Genomic DNA, 16,659 nt, shown 5'->3' with positions numbered 1-16,659 from the left:
GATTTCACATGAGTTACAACTCTGAGCATGTTACATCATATTAACATCATATCAACTCATTCAAGTTTGAGGAAGTCTATATTTGAGAATCCTAGAATTTGTTGAAGTCAGCACCAGAGAATCACTCCAGTGTTGAGGCATATGTACTTTAAACTATGGAGAATTAGATCTGTTAATAGTGTGCTGAAGTATTTAATACACATCCATATATAACAATTCAGAAATTGTTAGAGTGGTTATATTCTAGTATAAAGCAAAACAACACTTGGATGAGAGGTATGTTTACTCCTTTAATAGTTTAATGTGTATGATAAATATACAAGCTGAAGTGCCTTGATCCCTTTAACCACTTCAGTGACTAATTCTGTTTGGGTATATGTACATACAGACTAGCTAATTGTATAACCACTCCTAAATACTGCATCTTTTGAATGTTTTATTGGAATTCTAGGATGTTTCAGGAGTTACTGTCTAGTTACAAACATGTCTCATGGTCACATGTAAGACACACTGGTCTTCTGTAGGAATTACTGTATAGTTACAAACATGTCTCATGGTCACATGTAAGACACACAGGTCTTCTGTAGGAGTTACTGTATAGTTACAAGCATGTCACATGGTCACATGTAAGACACACAGGTCTTTTGTAGGAGTTACTGTATAGTTACAAACATGTCTCATGGTCACATGTAAGACACACAGGTCTTCTGTAGGAGTTACTGTATAGTTACAAGCATGTCACATGGTCACATGTAAGACACACAGGTCTTCTGTAGGAGTTACTGTATAGTTACAAGCATGTCACATGGTCACATGTAAGACACACAGGTCTTCTGTAGGAGTTACTGTATAGTTACAAGCATGTCACATGGTCACATGTAAGACACACAGGTCTTCTGTAGGAGTTACTGTATTAGTTGCAAGCATGTCTCATGGTAACAGGTAAGATAGATTATATGCATAAAAGTTCAGGTTTGGTGTAGTTTTGACCTCCAGTAAAAACAACTAGCATTACAGGTACATATTTATACTAAAAGAAACTGAAAAGTTTCTGATAAGTCATAGATGACAGAACATACATAAGAATTGTATACTGTATGTAATTATAGCCTCTACCTGTAACTCTACTGTTACTATTAATGGAGGTCAATGTATACCAGATATAATTGTCATAAATAAGAAAAAAAACATGCTGACATGTTTACTAGTAATAGGTACTGTATATATACAGCTTCTTTTCTCATAACACAGTACTACTAGTGGTAGTTATCTATAAGCTCCATGTCTGAGGTGTGTTGCTCTAGGCCTTTAATGTGCATGTCTGAGGTGTGTTGCTCTAGGCCTTTAATGTGCATGTGTCAATATTTATGTAGCTGCTATATTGCTTGTTTATTTGGTACATATAGAAACAATAAAAATAACAAGCTTCTTTTCCAAAGCAGATGTGTAACTGTTGATTGGATTAAGATCTTTCTTGTCATCAGCCGACCTTGTAACTCCTGATCATGATCTGTTTTGTATCTTTACACAGGTATGTCAATGTAAGCTGGCCTTGAGGAGCACAGACTGTTGAATCATTGACCCAAGAGGACACTGAGAGTGACCTAATTACTTACCCAGCATTGATCTGTAGACATAATCCGCTGGTATAAGCCCCAATACACAGGGATTAACTCAGACAACTGAACCCGGGCAGGAAAAGCTGGGGTAGAATGATAAGTAGACATGCTGAACAACAACAAATAAATGTAACAATATGGAGGATATGTATGAATGGGTAAATCTGTTGAGGGTGTAAGCGAACACAGTAATCACGACAACCGGCCGCAGTCTGCACTGAGAGGACAGAATGACAGACATGTCTTTAACATAATATGGACATCTATCCTATCTATCGTCATGTATGGAAATGTATTTCTTTTCATAAATTAGATACGTTTATATCCAAATAGATTACAATGCCTGTGTTTAACAAATTGTTATCCTAACTGGTTTTAATCCCTACACATTTCTCTGTGTTTATATTGACTAAGATGGGTGCTGTGAACAGTTGTTGCATCCCTCACCACACAGGGAGTGACTGTGGTGAAAACCATACCAAGACACCAAAGGGTAAAGGTCACAGGCGCAATTTAAGTGCGACCTTCAACCTGAGCTTGGTAGAAGAAGATCCACTTCAAACTCTGATCAATATTAATTTCGCTACAGAGGAAGAGCTTATGACACTGCCTGGAATTAATAGGACAACATCACAGAGTATTATAGAGTATCGAAGGCAAATTGGAGGCTTTAAAAAAGTAGAAGATTTAGCTCTGGTGTCTGGAGTAGGTGCTACAAAATTAAATGTCATCAGGAATGAAATTTGTGTGTCAAAAAAATCAACAAATACAAGTGGAACAAGTTCATCACGTGGAAGTTCACTGAGCAGCAGTAAACAGGACCTGTCAGTAGCACATTTAAACAAGGAACAACCAAAAAAGGCAACAGGTGTTCTTACCCAAGTAAATATCAATTCTTCCAATGTTTTCCAATTAATGAAAATAAAAGGTGTTGGACAATCCTTAGCTGAGAATATTGTGGCTTACCGTGACAAAAAAGGTCCGTTTTCAACAGTCGAGGATCTAGTCAAGGTCAAGGGTATTGGCCCATCATTGTTAAGTGCAATAAGGTATCTAGTAACTGTTGAAGATAACTCCCTTCCTTCAGAGGAGCGGTATGAACCTGTGTCAGAATTAAATGGGGATTTGGCAAATAGAGTCTCTCCCCCTGAAACACGAGGTACAGGGTTAGACAATAGTCAACCACGGCTATTGACTGCTTCGGTAGAAAACATCTTGGATATTATAAAGCCAATTGTGAAAAATTCTAAAAGGCCAAATGTAACACCATTTTTATTCAAGAGAAAAAAGCGGCATGCTGTGCGATTAGCATCTTGGAATATTGAACGATTTTCATCAGAAAAAGCAGATAACATTGGTGTGAAAGAAGTTGTTTGTCTGACAATTTTGGAGAATGGGTAAGTATTAAAAACAACACATTGCATTAGATATAAAATTTCATTCAGAATTCCTGGACAAGTACATACAGATTTTGCTTTGATTGCAGTTGCATGTGTTTCTGGATTGCCATGTTTGTGTAGTAAGTCAACAGTTAGACATCAATAGCAAAATGTCAGTGTGTTAACATAGAGAGCTAAAAAGGTTTTGAACAAAATTAAAGACATAAGTTCTTAGTATGAGTTAAATGGTAGAAGATTTAGATTGCTGAAAAATTTGTTTTTAAAAATGGGGGAAAAATATATACCTGGGGTAAGTTCTGCTGAGATCAAACACCATTTAATAGAAAAAGAAACTTGAGAATGCAAGGGTTAAAAAAACAAAAACACATTAAATGTAGGAATTAATTTCAACAAATTTTCTATATAACTTAGGCTTGCATAGTCGTCCTCTCAGTTAACTCAGCTGGTATTTTGAAAAAGCAGATAACATTGGTTTTCCCTTATTTAGTATATAAAAACAGTTTTGTAAACAAAGTTCTTACCAGATAATGACCTAAATTCTAAACTGGAAGAAAATAATGAAGAGCAGCTTATACAAAATGGCATTATCTTGTTGTTAGGGTGTCATTGACAGAATATGCCATTTCTCTAATTTTTGCTAACACTGTTTTATTTTATGTTTTGTTTGTATTTTTTCTTTATTTGTTTTTACTTTAATAATATAATGAAAAGGAAATGTAATTGTTTCCTGTGGCAGAATAAATCTATTGTTTACTTATACTCTGCATTTGTGAAAAATATAGATATACTGTATATTGTCTTGTAAAAAATATTTATGACATTTAACGGGAAAACATTAAATTTCCTCTATATAATAATCATTACGTAATAAGGATACAGTTAAAGAAGGTTTTATTTCTGGTAACTTCTTCCTGGCTCTAACAGGTATGCAGCACATACTAGCTAAAATAACACTTTAATGTCCTGAAGTCTAGCCTTGCTAAGTTTGATCACGTGTTACACAATACACCCATGTTTATGTTGATAGTGTTTAATAGATAATCTATATTAGGTATATATATATTCCTCAGTTAATTGACTGACATGCCTTTCAGGATAACTATTGAACTCAGTAACACTTTACAAAAAAATTAATACCACATGTTAAGGACATGCACAATGGTAAACAGAAGTTTAAAGTAGACATCTTTGTCTGTTGATTCTATCCAACATGTCATCACATTGACTATGCTTTGTAGGTGGTACAGTAGTATGTTTACATCTAGCCTTCGGGTAGTACAAGGTTCAATATTAACCAAACATCCTCTGTAAAAGCTGGTGATGGAGTAACTGTATCAAAGAGGGTATGCTCACAAAGACTGGGCTATTACACTTCAAAATTTTAAACTAACCATAATTTGAGAGTGTCATTAGAGGCCAACAGAAATGTAATTGCCTGTGACCAAGGTTACAGAAGTGTTGTCGCTTGTGACAGAGGTTATAGAAGTGTAGTAGTTGCCTATGCTGGAGGTGACTGAAATGTTGTTGCCTGTGACAGAAATATGATTGCATGTGACTTAGATGAATAAGATATTGCCTGTGACAGATGTGACGGAAATTATATTGCCTGTGACAGACGTGACAGAAATGCTGTAAATAGTGGTTACAGCTGTGACAGAGTTAACATTAGAAGTTGTAAATGTTGTTTTCTGACACAGGCCTACATCAACACATATATTTATCAATTAAAACCTTGTACATGTTATCGGTTAGGTTTAACAGATGAACCAGAATCTGTATGGTGTTTGATACAGGTCATCACTGCTTGGTACAAGGTTCAGAATACAATACTAGTTATCACCTGATTCAGCATCTGTTATGTATACAAACATTATAACCCCAAACATGGATGTTGAATTTGCACTGTGCAATACCATTCTAATAGGCCATGGTCCTGTTTCCCATCTTAATAAACTGACTATACAGTGGTAAACTGTACAAATAATTTGAACCATTTGACCAGTTGGAATTAGGTTGAAATTATTTTCTTTTATGTTATGCGTTGCCAATAGGTGGCATGATGGTCTGAGATTTGCATATGCAAACTCATACGACAAGTTTACCTGTACATGCCATTCAGGCGACACAGGTAGCAGCAGACAGACGTTTCCCATCTTAATAAACTTGGGCTATATCATGGTAAATTGTTAATGCTTCTACATACTTCTTATTATGCATCTTTGCTAAACGTTTCACCTTAGATTGCCGTGAATAATAGCATGTGTATCAAACTTTTCCTTCCATGCTTCAGTGACTTAACATGCATCAGTTATTACAACATATTATATTGTTCTTATCTGGGTAATGTTTGAAAGTTATCATTGTTGAACTGGATAAACGGTTTTTCCTGTTTTAATCAATACTAGAATTTGATGAGTAATTTTCCTGTTTTTATCATTGTTGGAACTTTATGAATATTTTCCTGTCAACTCTTTTTTTTGTCCAATGACCTATTTTGAATTGGAGGGGTGTCTCAGTAACGGGCTGCAGGATTTTCTATCAATAACATGTAACAGGAAGGTTATAATATTCCTTACCAAGTCTACTAACAGATTGCATGGTCTGTATAATGCAAGAAATAGGGTGGGAAAAATGTGTTCAAATTAAGTGAGTGTATGTCCACATTCAACGTCACAGGGTTAATTGTAACCTATTTACTTTTAGACAAGAATTAAAAATAATATACTAAAGGGGGAAAGGACGGATTTTCCTTAGAAAAACTTACCAATATTTGAAAGGCCTTTTTAAGCATTCAAAGGGTATGAAGAAATGGGATACATTTTAAGCCAAGGGACCCTTTTTTAAGTCTGAAGTGTTGAATAGGTAATCTGAGTGACTTACCATCATAAAGCATTCATAGGGTATAAAGGGATTGGATGTATTTTGAGCCAAGTGACTTGGTGTTAAGTCTACAGTGTTGAATAGGTGATCTGAGTGATATAGTATCATTATTGTTATCCTAGATTTTACTGAGAGTTTTAGTGTAATAAAGCTTTGTCAGTGGACACATGCATGTGTAGAATATAAAACAAGAAAGAAAAACTGACATGTGAACAGAAGGTAAATTGTACCACAAACTGGCAAAATAAAAACAAAAGAAAGATTGGCACAGAGAAAAAGTACAAGGATAATAAGACCAGGTGATCTGTCTTCTCCTTCATACAACAATAGAAATGTAAATGTTGTCAATACTAATGTTAGTCATGTTCCCAACTTAGAACAAGGTAGAAAGTCATAACTGCCAGGCATACTTAACACTTAGATAGGCAATGCTTTTGTGAAGAATAGTACCCTTTAAGTGCTGGATGGTGACCTCACACATCTAATAAATCTCAGTGCTATGGTGTGATTGCCCAATAAATACGTACATCTATATATTATTAAAGCTGGTGTTAGACATGAAACAAATACTATTGATGGACAAATACCGGACTGTCCTACCTAGAGCACTGTCATAAATTTGCTGAAGATTGTGTATGGTTTAGTACACCTGTGTTCTGTTTGTTAAAAGTACAGGTGAGAATGTACATGTTTAGAGCTGGTGTCTCAGTCATCACAGCTAGGACATAAGTACTGATTTCAGGAAGAAGAAAGATTTTTTTTTATAATTTTGCCAAAAACTGATCAGTTTTGGTATCTTCCATGGCCATCTTGTGTAATTTCTGTAGCTTCCATATCCGTGAATCAAGTATGTAAGCTGGCAGTCTGAATACATGATAATTAGATCTGTTTGTCCAGCCGAAAAATCCCAGTGGGCCTATTGTTTGGATGAGGTCATTCCATTCAGTAATTAATATTCTGCTCTCTGATGTAGAAAATTATTCTTACTGCTGATGAAATGTCAGGTCTTATAGGTCTGAATTTCCTACAAGTTTTAACAGGCAACATATACCAAAAATATTCATGTTTCTTAGAAACCTCTTTGGCAGTATCTCTGTTAGAGCATCTGTTTGAAATTAGATGGTTCTTGGTATGTTTGGTTCTTTCTCTTGTCACTTTTTGAAAAGAACTAGAATTCTAACTTACTGGTTAGGAGACCTGCACACAATACAACAAAGAGTTCCACTATTTGGTTCATGTCTTCTAATACATAGATAGACATACTATACAAATGATTAGTGATTGTTTAGGATGGTATTGAGGGAAGGATACCTGCAGATCTTTTTTAGGTATAAATGGTTACTCTGTACAAGTAATCTGTATACAGCTATAATTCTTTGTCAATACTGTTGCAGGTATATACACTTAAAAACCTTCATTAGTCACAATTGAAATTGTTTTAAGTAAACACTTTAATCAATCACCTCTTGACCTTTGAACTTTAACTGTAGATATAAATAATGAATTGTCCTAATTTTATAATAGAATATTTAATCAGAAAATGTCGGCCTTATCATAATCAGCTGACCACTATTACAAATGTTTTAATTGGTACTATATATGTGATGTAGGTTATCTGAGGTAAAATGCTAAGGGACTCCAGGCCTAACACATGTCTGTAACCAGAGTAGTATTTCTCACTAAACAGTACTAGGTTTGATGGTCATGGGTGGACTATCACAGAACAGGTTTAATGGTCATGGGTGGACTATCACATATTTAGGTCTTTTTGTCGTATAGATATACCATACAAATAATGCAGTTTGCAAATATCATCTAAATGTGCTGATAATTAATGTTAATTATGTATAAGTACAGGAGTATATAATCATGTTGTACATGTATGATTTCTGTAGCATGTCATAGATTGTTCATTTTATGTATGACAGGATCCAGATTTTTGATATATGAATTATGTACAATTCTAATTTTGAGAGAAGCTTTTGGTCTGACATTTAACATGCACGTTGTACACATTAATTAAGAAACAACTTCAGACAGAGGATTTGGCGTCTGTATATTGATTCCACTGCATTTCTCCAGCCATTACTTTTTCAACCTCAATTTTGTTGGGTGATGTGATTGATTTGAGTCTGATAAATAATCACCATGGTAATCTAAGTCACCCTGGTATCCTGACTGTTTAGGGTTGTGATTCTGACTAAATAATCACCATGGTAATCTAAGTCACCCTGGTATCCTGACTGTTTAGGGTTGTGATTCTGACTAAATAATCACCATGGTAATCTAAGTCACCCTGGTATCCTGACTGTTTAGGGTTGTGATTCTGACTAAATAATCACCATGGTAATCTAAGTCACCCTGGTATCCTGACTGTTTAGGGTTGTGATTCTGACTAAATAATCACCATGGTAATATAAGTGACCTTAGTAACATGACTGTATCACCATGGTAATCTAAGTCACACTGGTCACATGACTGTATCACCATGGTAATCTGTCACACTGGTCACATGACTGTATCACCATGGTAATCTAAGTGACACTGGTATTCAGACTGTTGTGGGTTGTGAGTCTGTGAGTCTGTTTAAAAAAGATGAATTAGGTTTAGTTTTCATGTGATGGTTTTGCCACCAGAGGTATTTCATTATAGTTCTGGATTGTCTGTGTGTAATTTAGTATGATTATTTACTTAACCCAATGTACTATGGTTTACCTCAACACCAATGTGTTAGAATTGAGAGGAGTTTTATCCTCTGATATGAGACAGAGAATGTGTTGGGAGTTGAGAGGAGTTTTATCCTCTGATATGAGACAGAGAATGTGTTGGGAGTTGAGAGGAGTTTTATCCTTTGAGATGAGACAGAGAATGTGTTGGGAGTTGAGAGGAGTTTTATCCTTTGAGATGAGACAGAGAATGTGTTGGGAGTTGAGAGGAGTTTTATCCTTTGAGATGAGACAGAGAATGTGTTGGGAGTTGAGAGGAGTTTTATCCTTTGAGATGAGACAGAGAATGTGTTGGGAGTTGAGAGGAGTTTTATCCTTTGAGATGAGACAGAGGATGTGTTGGGAGTTGAGAGGAGTTTTATCCTTTGAGATGAGACAGAGGATGTGTTGGGAGTTGAGAGGAGTTTTATCCTTTGAGATGAGACAGAGGATGTGTTGGGAGTTGAGAGGAGTTTTATCCTCTGAGATGAGACAGAGGATGTGTTGGGAGTTGAGAGGAGTTTTATCCTCTAAGCTGAGACAGAGGATGTGTTGGAGTTGAGAGGTGTTTTATTCTCTAAGCTTAGACAGAGGATGTGTTGTGAGTTGAGAGGAGTTTTATCCTCTAAGCTGAGACAGAGGATGTGTTGGGAGTTGAGAGGAGTTTCGCCCTCTTATCTGAGACAGAGGATGTGTTGGAGTTGAGAGGAGTTTTATCCTCTAAGCTGAGATAGAGGATGTGTTGGGAGTTGAGAGGAGTTTCGCCCTCTTATCTGAGACAGAGGATGTGTTGGGAGTTGAGAGGAGTTTTATCCTCTGATATGAGACAGAGAATGTGTTGGGAGTTGAGAGGAGTTTTATCCTTTGAGATGAGACAGAGAATGTGTTGGGAGTTGAGAGGAGTTTTATCCTCTGAGATGAGACAGAGAATGTGTTGGGAGTTGAGAGGAGTTTTATCCTTTGAGATGAGACAGAGAATGTGTTGGGAGTTGAGAGGAGTTTTATCCTTTGAGATGAGACAGAGAATGTGTTGGGAGTTGAGAGGAGTTTTATCCTTTGTGATGAGACAGAGAATGTGTTGGGAGTTGAGAGGTGTTTTATCCTTTGAGATGAGACAGAGAATGTGTTGGGAGTTGTTGGGAGAGGAGTTTTATCCTTTGAGATGAGACAGAGAATGTGTTGGGAGTTGAGAGGAGTTTTATCCTTTGAGATGAGACAGAGAATGTGTTGGGAGTTGAGAGGAGTTTTATCCTTTGAGATGAGACAGAGAATGTGTTGGGAGTTGAGAGGAGTTTTATCCTTTGAGATGAGACAGAGAATGTGTTGGGAGTTGAGAGGAGTTTTATCCTCTGAGATGAGACAGAGGATGTGTTGGGAGTTGAGAGGAGTTTTATCCTCTAAGCTGAGACAGAGGATGTGTTGGAGTTGAGAGGTGTTTTATTCTCTAAGCTTAGACAGAGGATGTGTTGTGAGTTGAGAGGAGTTTTATCCTCTAAGCTGAGACAGAGGATGTGTTGGGAGTTGAGAGGAGTTTCGCCCTCTTATCTGAGACAGAGGATGTGTTGGAGTTGAGAGGAGTTTTATCCTCTAAGCTGAGATAGAGGATGTGTTGGGAGTTGAGAGGAGTTTCGCCCTCTTATCTGAGACAGAGGATGTGTTGGGAGTTGAGAGGAGTTTCGCCCTCTTATCTGAGACAGAGGATGTGTTGGGAGTTGAGAGGAGTTTTATCCTCTGATATGAGACAGAGAATGTGTTGGGAGTTGAGAGGAGTTTTATCCTTTGAGATGAGACAGAGAATGTGTTGGGAGTTGAGAGGAGTTTTATCCTCTGAGATGAGACAGAGAATGTGTTGGGAGTTGAGAGGAGTTTTATCCTTTGAGATGAGACAGAGAATGTGTTGGGAGTTGAGAGGAGTTTTATCCTTTGAGATGAGACAGAGAATGTGTTGGGAGTTGAGAGGAGTTTTATCCTTTGTGATGAGACAGAGAATGTGTTGGGAGTTGAGAGGTGTTTTATCCTTTGAGATGAGACAGAGAATGTGTTGGGAGTTGAGAGGAGTTTTATCCTTTGAGATGAGACAGAGAATGTGTTGGGAGTTGAGAGGAGTTTTATCCTTTGAGATGAGACAGAGAATGTGTTGGGAGTTGAGAGGAGTTTTATCCTTTGAGATGAGACAGAGAATGTGTTGGGAGTTGAGAGGAGTTTTATCCTTTGAGATGAGACAGAGAATGTGTTGGGAGTTGAGAGGAGTTTTATCCTCTGAGATGAGACAGAGGATGTGTTGGGAGTTGAGAGGAGTTTTATCCTCTAAGCTGAGACAGAGGATGTGTTGGAGTTGAGAGGTGTTTTATTCTCTAAGCTTAGACAGAGGATGTGTTGTGAGTTGAGAGGAGTTTTATCCTCTAAGCTGAGACAGAGGATGTGTTGGGAGTTGAGAGGAGTTTCGCCCTCTTATCTGAGACAGAGGATGTGTTGGAGTTGAGAGGAGTTTTATCCTCTAAGCTGAGATAGAGGATGTGTTGGGAGTTGAGAGGAGTTTCGCCCTCTTATCTGAGACAGAGGATGTGTTGGGAGTTGAGAGGAGTTTCGCCCTCTTATCTGAGACAGAGGATGTGTTGGAGTTGAGAGGAGTTTTATCCTCTAAGCTGAGATAGAGGATGTGTTGGGAGTTGAGAGGAGTTTCGCCCTCTTATCTGAGACAGAGGATGTGTTGGGAGTTGAGAGGAGTTTTATCCTCTGATATGAGACAGAGAATGTGTTGGGAGTTGAGAGGAGTTTTATCCTTTAGATGAGACAGAGAATGTGTTGGGAGTTGAGAGGAGTTTATCCTCTGAGATGAGACAGAGAATGTGTTGGGAGTTGAGAGGAGTTTTAATCCTGTGTTAGTTGAGAGGAGTTTTATCCTTTGAATGTGTTGGGTGTTGAGAGGAGTTTTATCCTTTGTGATGATACAGAGAATGTGTTGGGAGTTGAGAGGAGTTTTATCCTCTTGTGTTGGGATAGAGACAGATGAGAAGAGAATGTGTTGGGGGTTGAGAGGAGTTTTATCCTTTGAGATTGATATAAATGTGTTGGGAGTTGAGAGGAGTTTTATCCTTTGAGATGAGACAGAGAATGTGTTGGGAGTTGAGAGGAGTTTTATCCTTTGAATGAACAGAGAATGTGTTGGGATTCTTTTATCCTTTGAGATGAGACAGAGAATGTGTTGTAGAGGAGTTTTATCCATAATAGACTTCATTACTTGTTTTCTTGATCCCTTTTATGTAAGCTGACTTCCAGATAGTGAAATAAGTTATGTAGCATATTCAGAGGATGTGTTGTGAGTTGAGTATATTTCAATCTCTAACAGTTTTCTGCCTCTTTTTTGTTATGAATAAGACTGCAGTCAGATTCTGTGCACAGACTGTGGACGTACAGTCAGACACGTCAATTAACATTGTTTCTTCAATTTTGGTTGCTATTTTCTTTCCATTTTCCCCATTGACTGATGATTCTGATTAAGATATTTTGTTTGAGTCGTTCTCTCCTCCATTATAACTGTTTCTCATTGTTTTTCAGTCTGAGTTTGGTAGCATTCCAAGAACTGGCTGACGAAGAGGCGCTTACAAAGGTGAGTATGGCCACGGCAATCAGTAGCCATGACAACAAGGAGTCAGTGATCGTTATTGGTGCTCACACGATGGCAGTGTGTAGTGGGCTGTTATTGTGTTTATACCTGAGTGGAGGTACAAAGGTGGGAGGATATAGCTTTTAAAATGTTTTCATTACTTATCCCAACTGTTCATTCCTATCACAACACCAGTACAACTTCTCAGTCAAGTCTTTTATGTGTGTATGTATGGTTGTTTAGCATCTACAGTTTGATGAAGTGATTGTCTATTGTGAAAGTTTCTGTTGGTGATGTACATAACCAGAGAATGCTGAAATCTTAATTGTGTTAAGGGTAGAGGAGCAGTTTTGATTGTCTGAAGGGCAGGGAAGCACTCTTGATTGTCATTGTTTTTCTCTTAAGGTTTCAAATTGTTTTTTTTATTTCCCAGTAGAAAATCATAATTGTTTAAGAGAAGTACTCTTAATCGTCTAAAGTGTAGCATAGCATTCTTAATTAATTATCTTAAGTGTAGGGTATCACTCTTAATTGTCTTAAGAGTAGGGAAGCACTCTTAATTGTCTGAAGGGTAGGGTATAGCGAAGCCTCTCTCAATCCATCTTATGGGTAGCTTTGATTATTTGTTGTAATTGATATAACCATCCCGTCCGTAGGCATTAACTCAATGAATATTTAATCCTATTTAAAAAATGTAAACATTCTTTATAACATGATGTGTAAAGGCTTAAACCTTATTCTCATAAACAACATAATAAAATTCATTACTTGTTTTTTTATGATCCCTTTTACCTGGTACTTCCAGATAGTGAAATAAGTTATGTAGCATATTCCAGTATATTTCAATCTCTAACAGTTTTCTGCCTCTTTTTTGTTATGAATAAGACTGCAGTCAGATTCTGTGCACAGACTGTGGGTATCACGTCAATTAACATTGTTTCTTCAATTTTGGTTGCTATTTTCTTTCCATTTTCCCCATTGACTGATGATTCTGATTAAGATATTTTGTTTGAGACGTTCTCTCCTCCATTATAACTGTTTCTCATTGTTTTTTCAGTAGTTTGGTAGCATTCAAGAACTGGCTGATTACAAAGGTGAGTATGGCCACGGCAATCAGTAGCCATGACAACAAGGAGTCAGTGATCGTTATTGGTGCTCACACGTGGCAGTGTGTAGTGGGCTGTTATTGTGTTTATACCTGAAGGTGGGAGGATATAGCTTTTAAAATGTTTTCACTTATCTGTTCATTCCTATTGTCTCAGTCAAGTCTTTTATGTGTGTATGTATGGTTGTTTAGGTTTGATGAAGTGATTGTCTATTGTGAAAGTTTCTGTTGGTGATGTACATAACCAGAGAATGCTGAAATCTTAATTGTGTTAAGGGTAGAGGAGCAGTTTTGATTGTCTGAAGGGCAGGGAAGCACTCTTAATTGTCTGAAGGGTAGGGTATCACTCTTAATTGTCTGAAGGGTAGGGTATCACTCTTAATTGTCTGAAGGGTAGGGTATCACTCTTAATTGTCTGAAGGGTAGGGTATCACTCTTAATTGTCTGAAGGGTAGGGTATCACTCTTAATTGTCTGAAGGGTAGGGTATCACTCTTAATTGTCTGAAGAGTAGGGAAGCACTCTTAATTGTCTGAAGGGTAGGGTATCACTCTTAATTGTCTGAAGAGTAGGGAAGCACTCTTAATTGTCTGAAGGGTAGGGTATCACTCTTAATTGTCTGAAGAGTAGGGAAGCACTCTTAATTGTCTGAAGGGTAGGGTATCACTCTTAATTGTCTGAAAGGTAGGGTATCACTCTTAATTGTCTGGTAGTAGGGAAGCACTCTTAATTGTCTGAAGGGTAGGGTATCACTCTTAATTGTCTGAAGAGTAGGGTATCACTCTTAATTGTCTGAAGAGTAGGGAAGCACTCTTAATTGTCTGAAAGGTAGGGTATCACTCTTAATTGTCTTAAGGGTAGGGTATCACTCTTAATTGTCTGAAGGGTAGGGTATCACTCTTAATTGTCTGAAGGGTAGGGTATCACTCTTAATTGTCTGAAAGGTAGGGTATCACTCTTAATTGTCTGAAGGGTAGGGTATCACTCTTAATTGTCTGAAGGGTAGGGTATCACTCTTAATTGTCTGAAGGGTAGGGTATCACTCTTAAATGTCTGAAGGGTAGGGTATCACTCTTAATTGTCTGAAGGGTAGGGTATCACTCTTAAATGTCTTCAGAGTAGGGTATCACTCTTAAATGTCTTCAGAGTAGGGTATCACTCTTAAATGTCTAAAATGTAGGGTATCACTCTTAAATGTCTAAAGTGTAGGGTATCACTCTTAAATGTCTAAAGTGTAGGGTATCACTCTTAATTGTCTGAAGGGTAGGGAAGCACTCTTAATTGTCTGAAGGGTAGGGAAGCACTCTTAATTGTCTGAAGGGTAGGGAAGCACTCTTAATTGTCTGAAAGGTAGGGTATCACTCTTAATTGTCTTAAGGGTAGGAAACCACTTGTCTAAAGTGTAGGGAAGCAATCTTCATTTTCTAAAGTGTAGGGTAGCACTCTTAATTGTTTTAGGGAAGCACTCTTAACAGAGATGCAACCTTTCGCAAATTGTCAAGATGACTTTGACAGATGACCTTCTCATATTTGTGAATAGGTTTTAGTCTTGGCTAAATGATTTAAATACTATACCACAGTACAAAAGAGCCTTTACCTCACCTGTACCAAGTGAACCTTAAGCACTGGCCCATCATTTATTCAGCCTGATCTATCACTGTCCTCAAACTTTCCTGTAAAACGAAAGGCCCTAGAAAGGTTGAACTACCAAATTGTTGATAATATATGTTAGTACCATTGTGTGTGAAATATTCCTGGAACAAGTTTCATGGGTATTGAAGTGAATGAATTTACCTGGGTACCCATAGATTGAGAGTGGCCATATATCACTTGCTGAAAATTCCCACTGCTAGTCATAGATAATCATTCAAGTTTGGCTCAATTAAATTGATAATTTTTTTTAGTACAGAAATTCAGAGAAAAATTTTTTTTTTTAATTCATTTGTTTCAATATTGATACTTCGGTTCATCAAATGAAAAAAAAAATTGATTGATTTAACAGATTATAAATAGATTTTTGGTGGTATAGATTGATGAATGTACGGAATTGATTTATTCTTCCTCCAGTTTTGAGATATTTATGAGTCGGTGGCCATGCAGTGGTTAGGGGTCATTAGGATGCTATAGGGCACACTTGGGAGGCAAACAGAGGATTATTGTAGGAGAGGAAAACAAAACAGGTAGTGATAAGGCTTCCAGTAGGGATACTTTTGATGATCTGATGGCTAGACAAGATAGCTTTCCTACGTATACTTTATAGGTGTATCGTTAGTGTTTGTTTAGTCTGGTTTATGTTGACAAATTAACGGTAGTGTGGACTTCTTCATTAAAGAAAAATCCATGTACTACTCTGATGAAATTCAGAAGTGGAAATAAGGGGTGGGGATTAGAAGAGAAGCAGGAATAGGAGGTGTGATGATGGGAAGGTAGAGGGTGAAGGTATAAGGAAAGGAAAGGCAATGAGGGACAAAGTGGGAAGGGAGAGGAGGGGAACAGAGGGTGTGATGATGGGAAGGTAGAGGGTGAAGGTATAAGGAAAGGAAAGGCAATGAGGGACAAAGTGGGAAGGGAGAGGAGGGGAACAGAGGGTGTGATGATGGGAAGGTAGAGGGTGAAGGTATAAGGAAAGGAAAGGCAATGAGGGACAAAGTGGGAAGGGAGAGGAGGGGAACAGAGGGTGTGATGATGGGAAGGTAGAGGGTGAAGGTATAAGGAAAGGAAAGGCAATGAGGGACAAAGTGGGAAGGGAGAGGAGGGGAACAGAGGGTGTGATGATGGGAAGGTAGAGGGTGAAGGTATAAGGAAAGGAAAGGCAATGAGGGACAAAGTGGGAAGGGAGAGGAGGGGAACAGAGGGTGTGATGATGGGAAGGTAGAGGGTGAAGGTATAAGGAAAGGAAAGGCAATGAGGGACAAAGTGGGAAGGGAGAGGAGGGGAACAGAGGGTGTGATGATGGGAAGGTAGAGGGTGAAGGTATAAGGAAAGGAAAGGCAATGAGGGACAAAGTGGGAAGGGAGAGGAGGGGAACAGAGGGTGTGATGATGGGAAGGTAGAGGGTGAAGGTATAAGGAAAGGAAAGGCAATGAGGGACAAAGTGGGAAGGGAGAGGAGGGGAACAGAGGGTGTGATGATGGGGAGGTGGAGGGTGAAGGTATAAGGAAAGGAAAGGCAATGAGGGACAAAGTGGGAAGGGAGAGGAGGGGAACAGAGGGTGTGATGATGGGAAGGTAGAGGGTGAAGGTATAAGGAAAGGAAAGGCAATGAGGGACAAAGTGGAAAGGGAGAGGAGGGGAACAGAGGGTGTGATGATGGGAAGGTGGAGGGTGAAGGTATAAGGAAAGGAA

At 38.1% G+C, this 16,659-nt stretch overlaps 1 protein-coding gene across 1 annotated transcript in view; it reads left to right on the top strand.

Annotated features, from left to right (window-relative positions):
* Positions 1 to 1,564: 1,564 nt before the first annotated feature.
* The window catches only part of LOC132559673 (endonuclease/exonuclease/phosphatase family domain-containing protein 1-like), a 35,409-nt gene continuing 20,314 nt past the window's right edge, over positions 1,565 to 16,659 (top strand). The window contains exons 1-2 of the mRNA XM_060224290.1: positions 1,565 to 3,016; positions 12,163 to 12,214. Coding sequence (XP_060080273.1) covers positions 2,034 to 3,016; positions 12,163 to 12,214 — 1,035 coding nt within the window. The 5' untranslated portion in view covers positions 1,565 to 2,033. The remainder of the gene's footprint in view (positions 3,017 to 12,162; positions 12,215 to 16,659) is intronic.

This window comes from Ylistrum balloti, unplaced genomic scaffold (genome assembly GCF_031769215.1).
Source record: "Ylistrum balloti isolate Yb309-2 unplaced genomic scaffold, AGI_CSIRO_Ybal_v1 Utg370948, whole genome shotgun sequence".
Taxonomy (NCBI): Eukaryota; Metazoa; Mollusca; class Bivalvia; order Pectinida; family Pectinidae; genus Ylistrum; species Ylistrum balloti.
The sequence above is the reverse complement of the archived record's forward strand: the minus strand, read 5'-3'. Positions and strand labels throughout refer to the sequence as shown.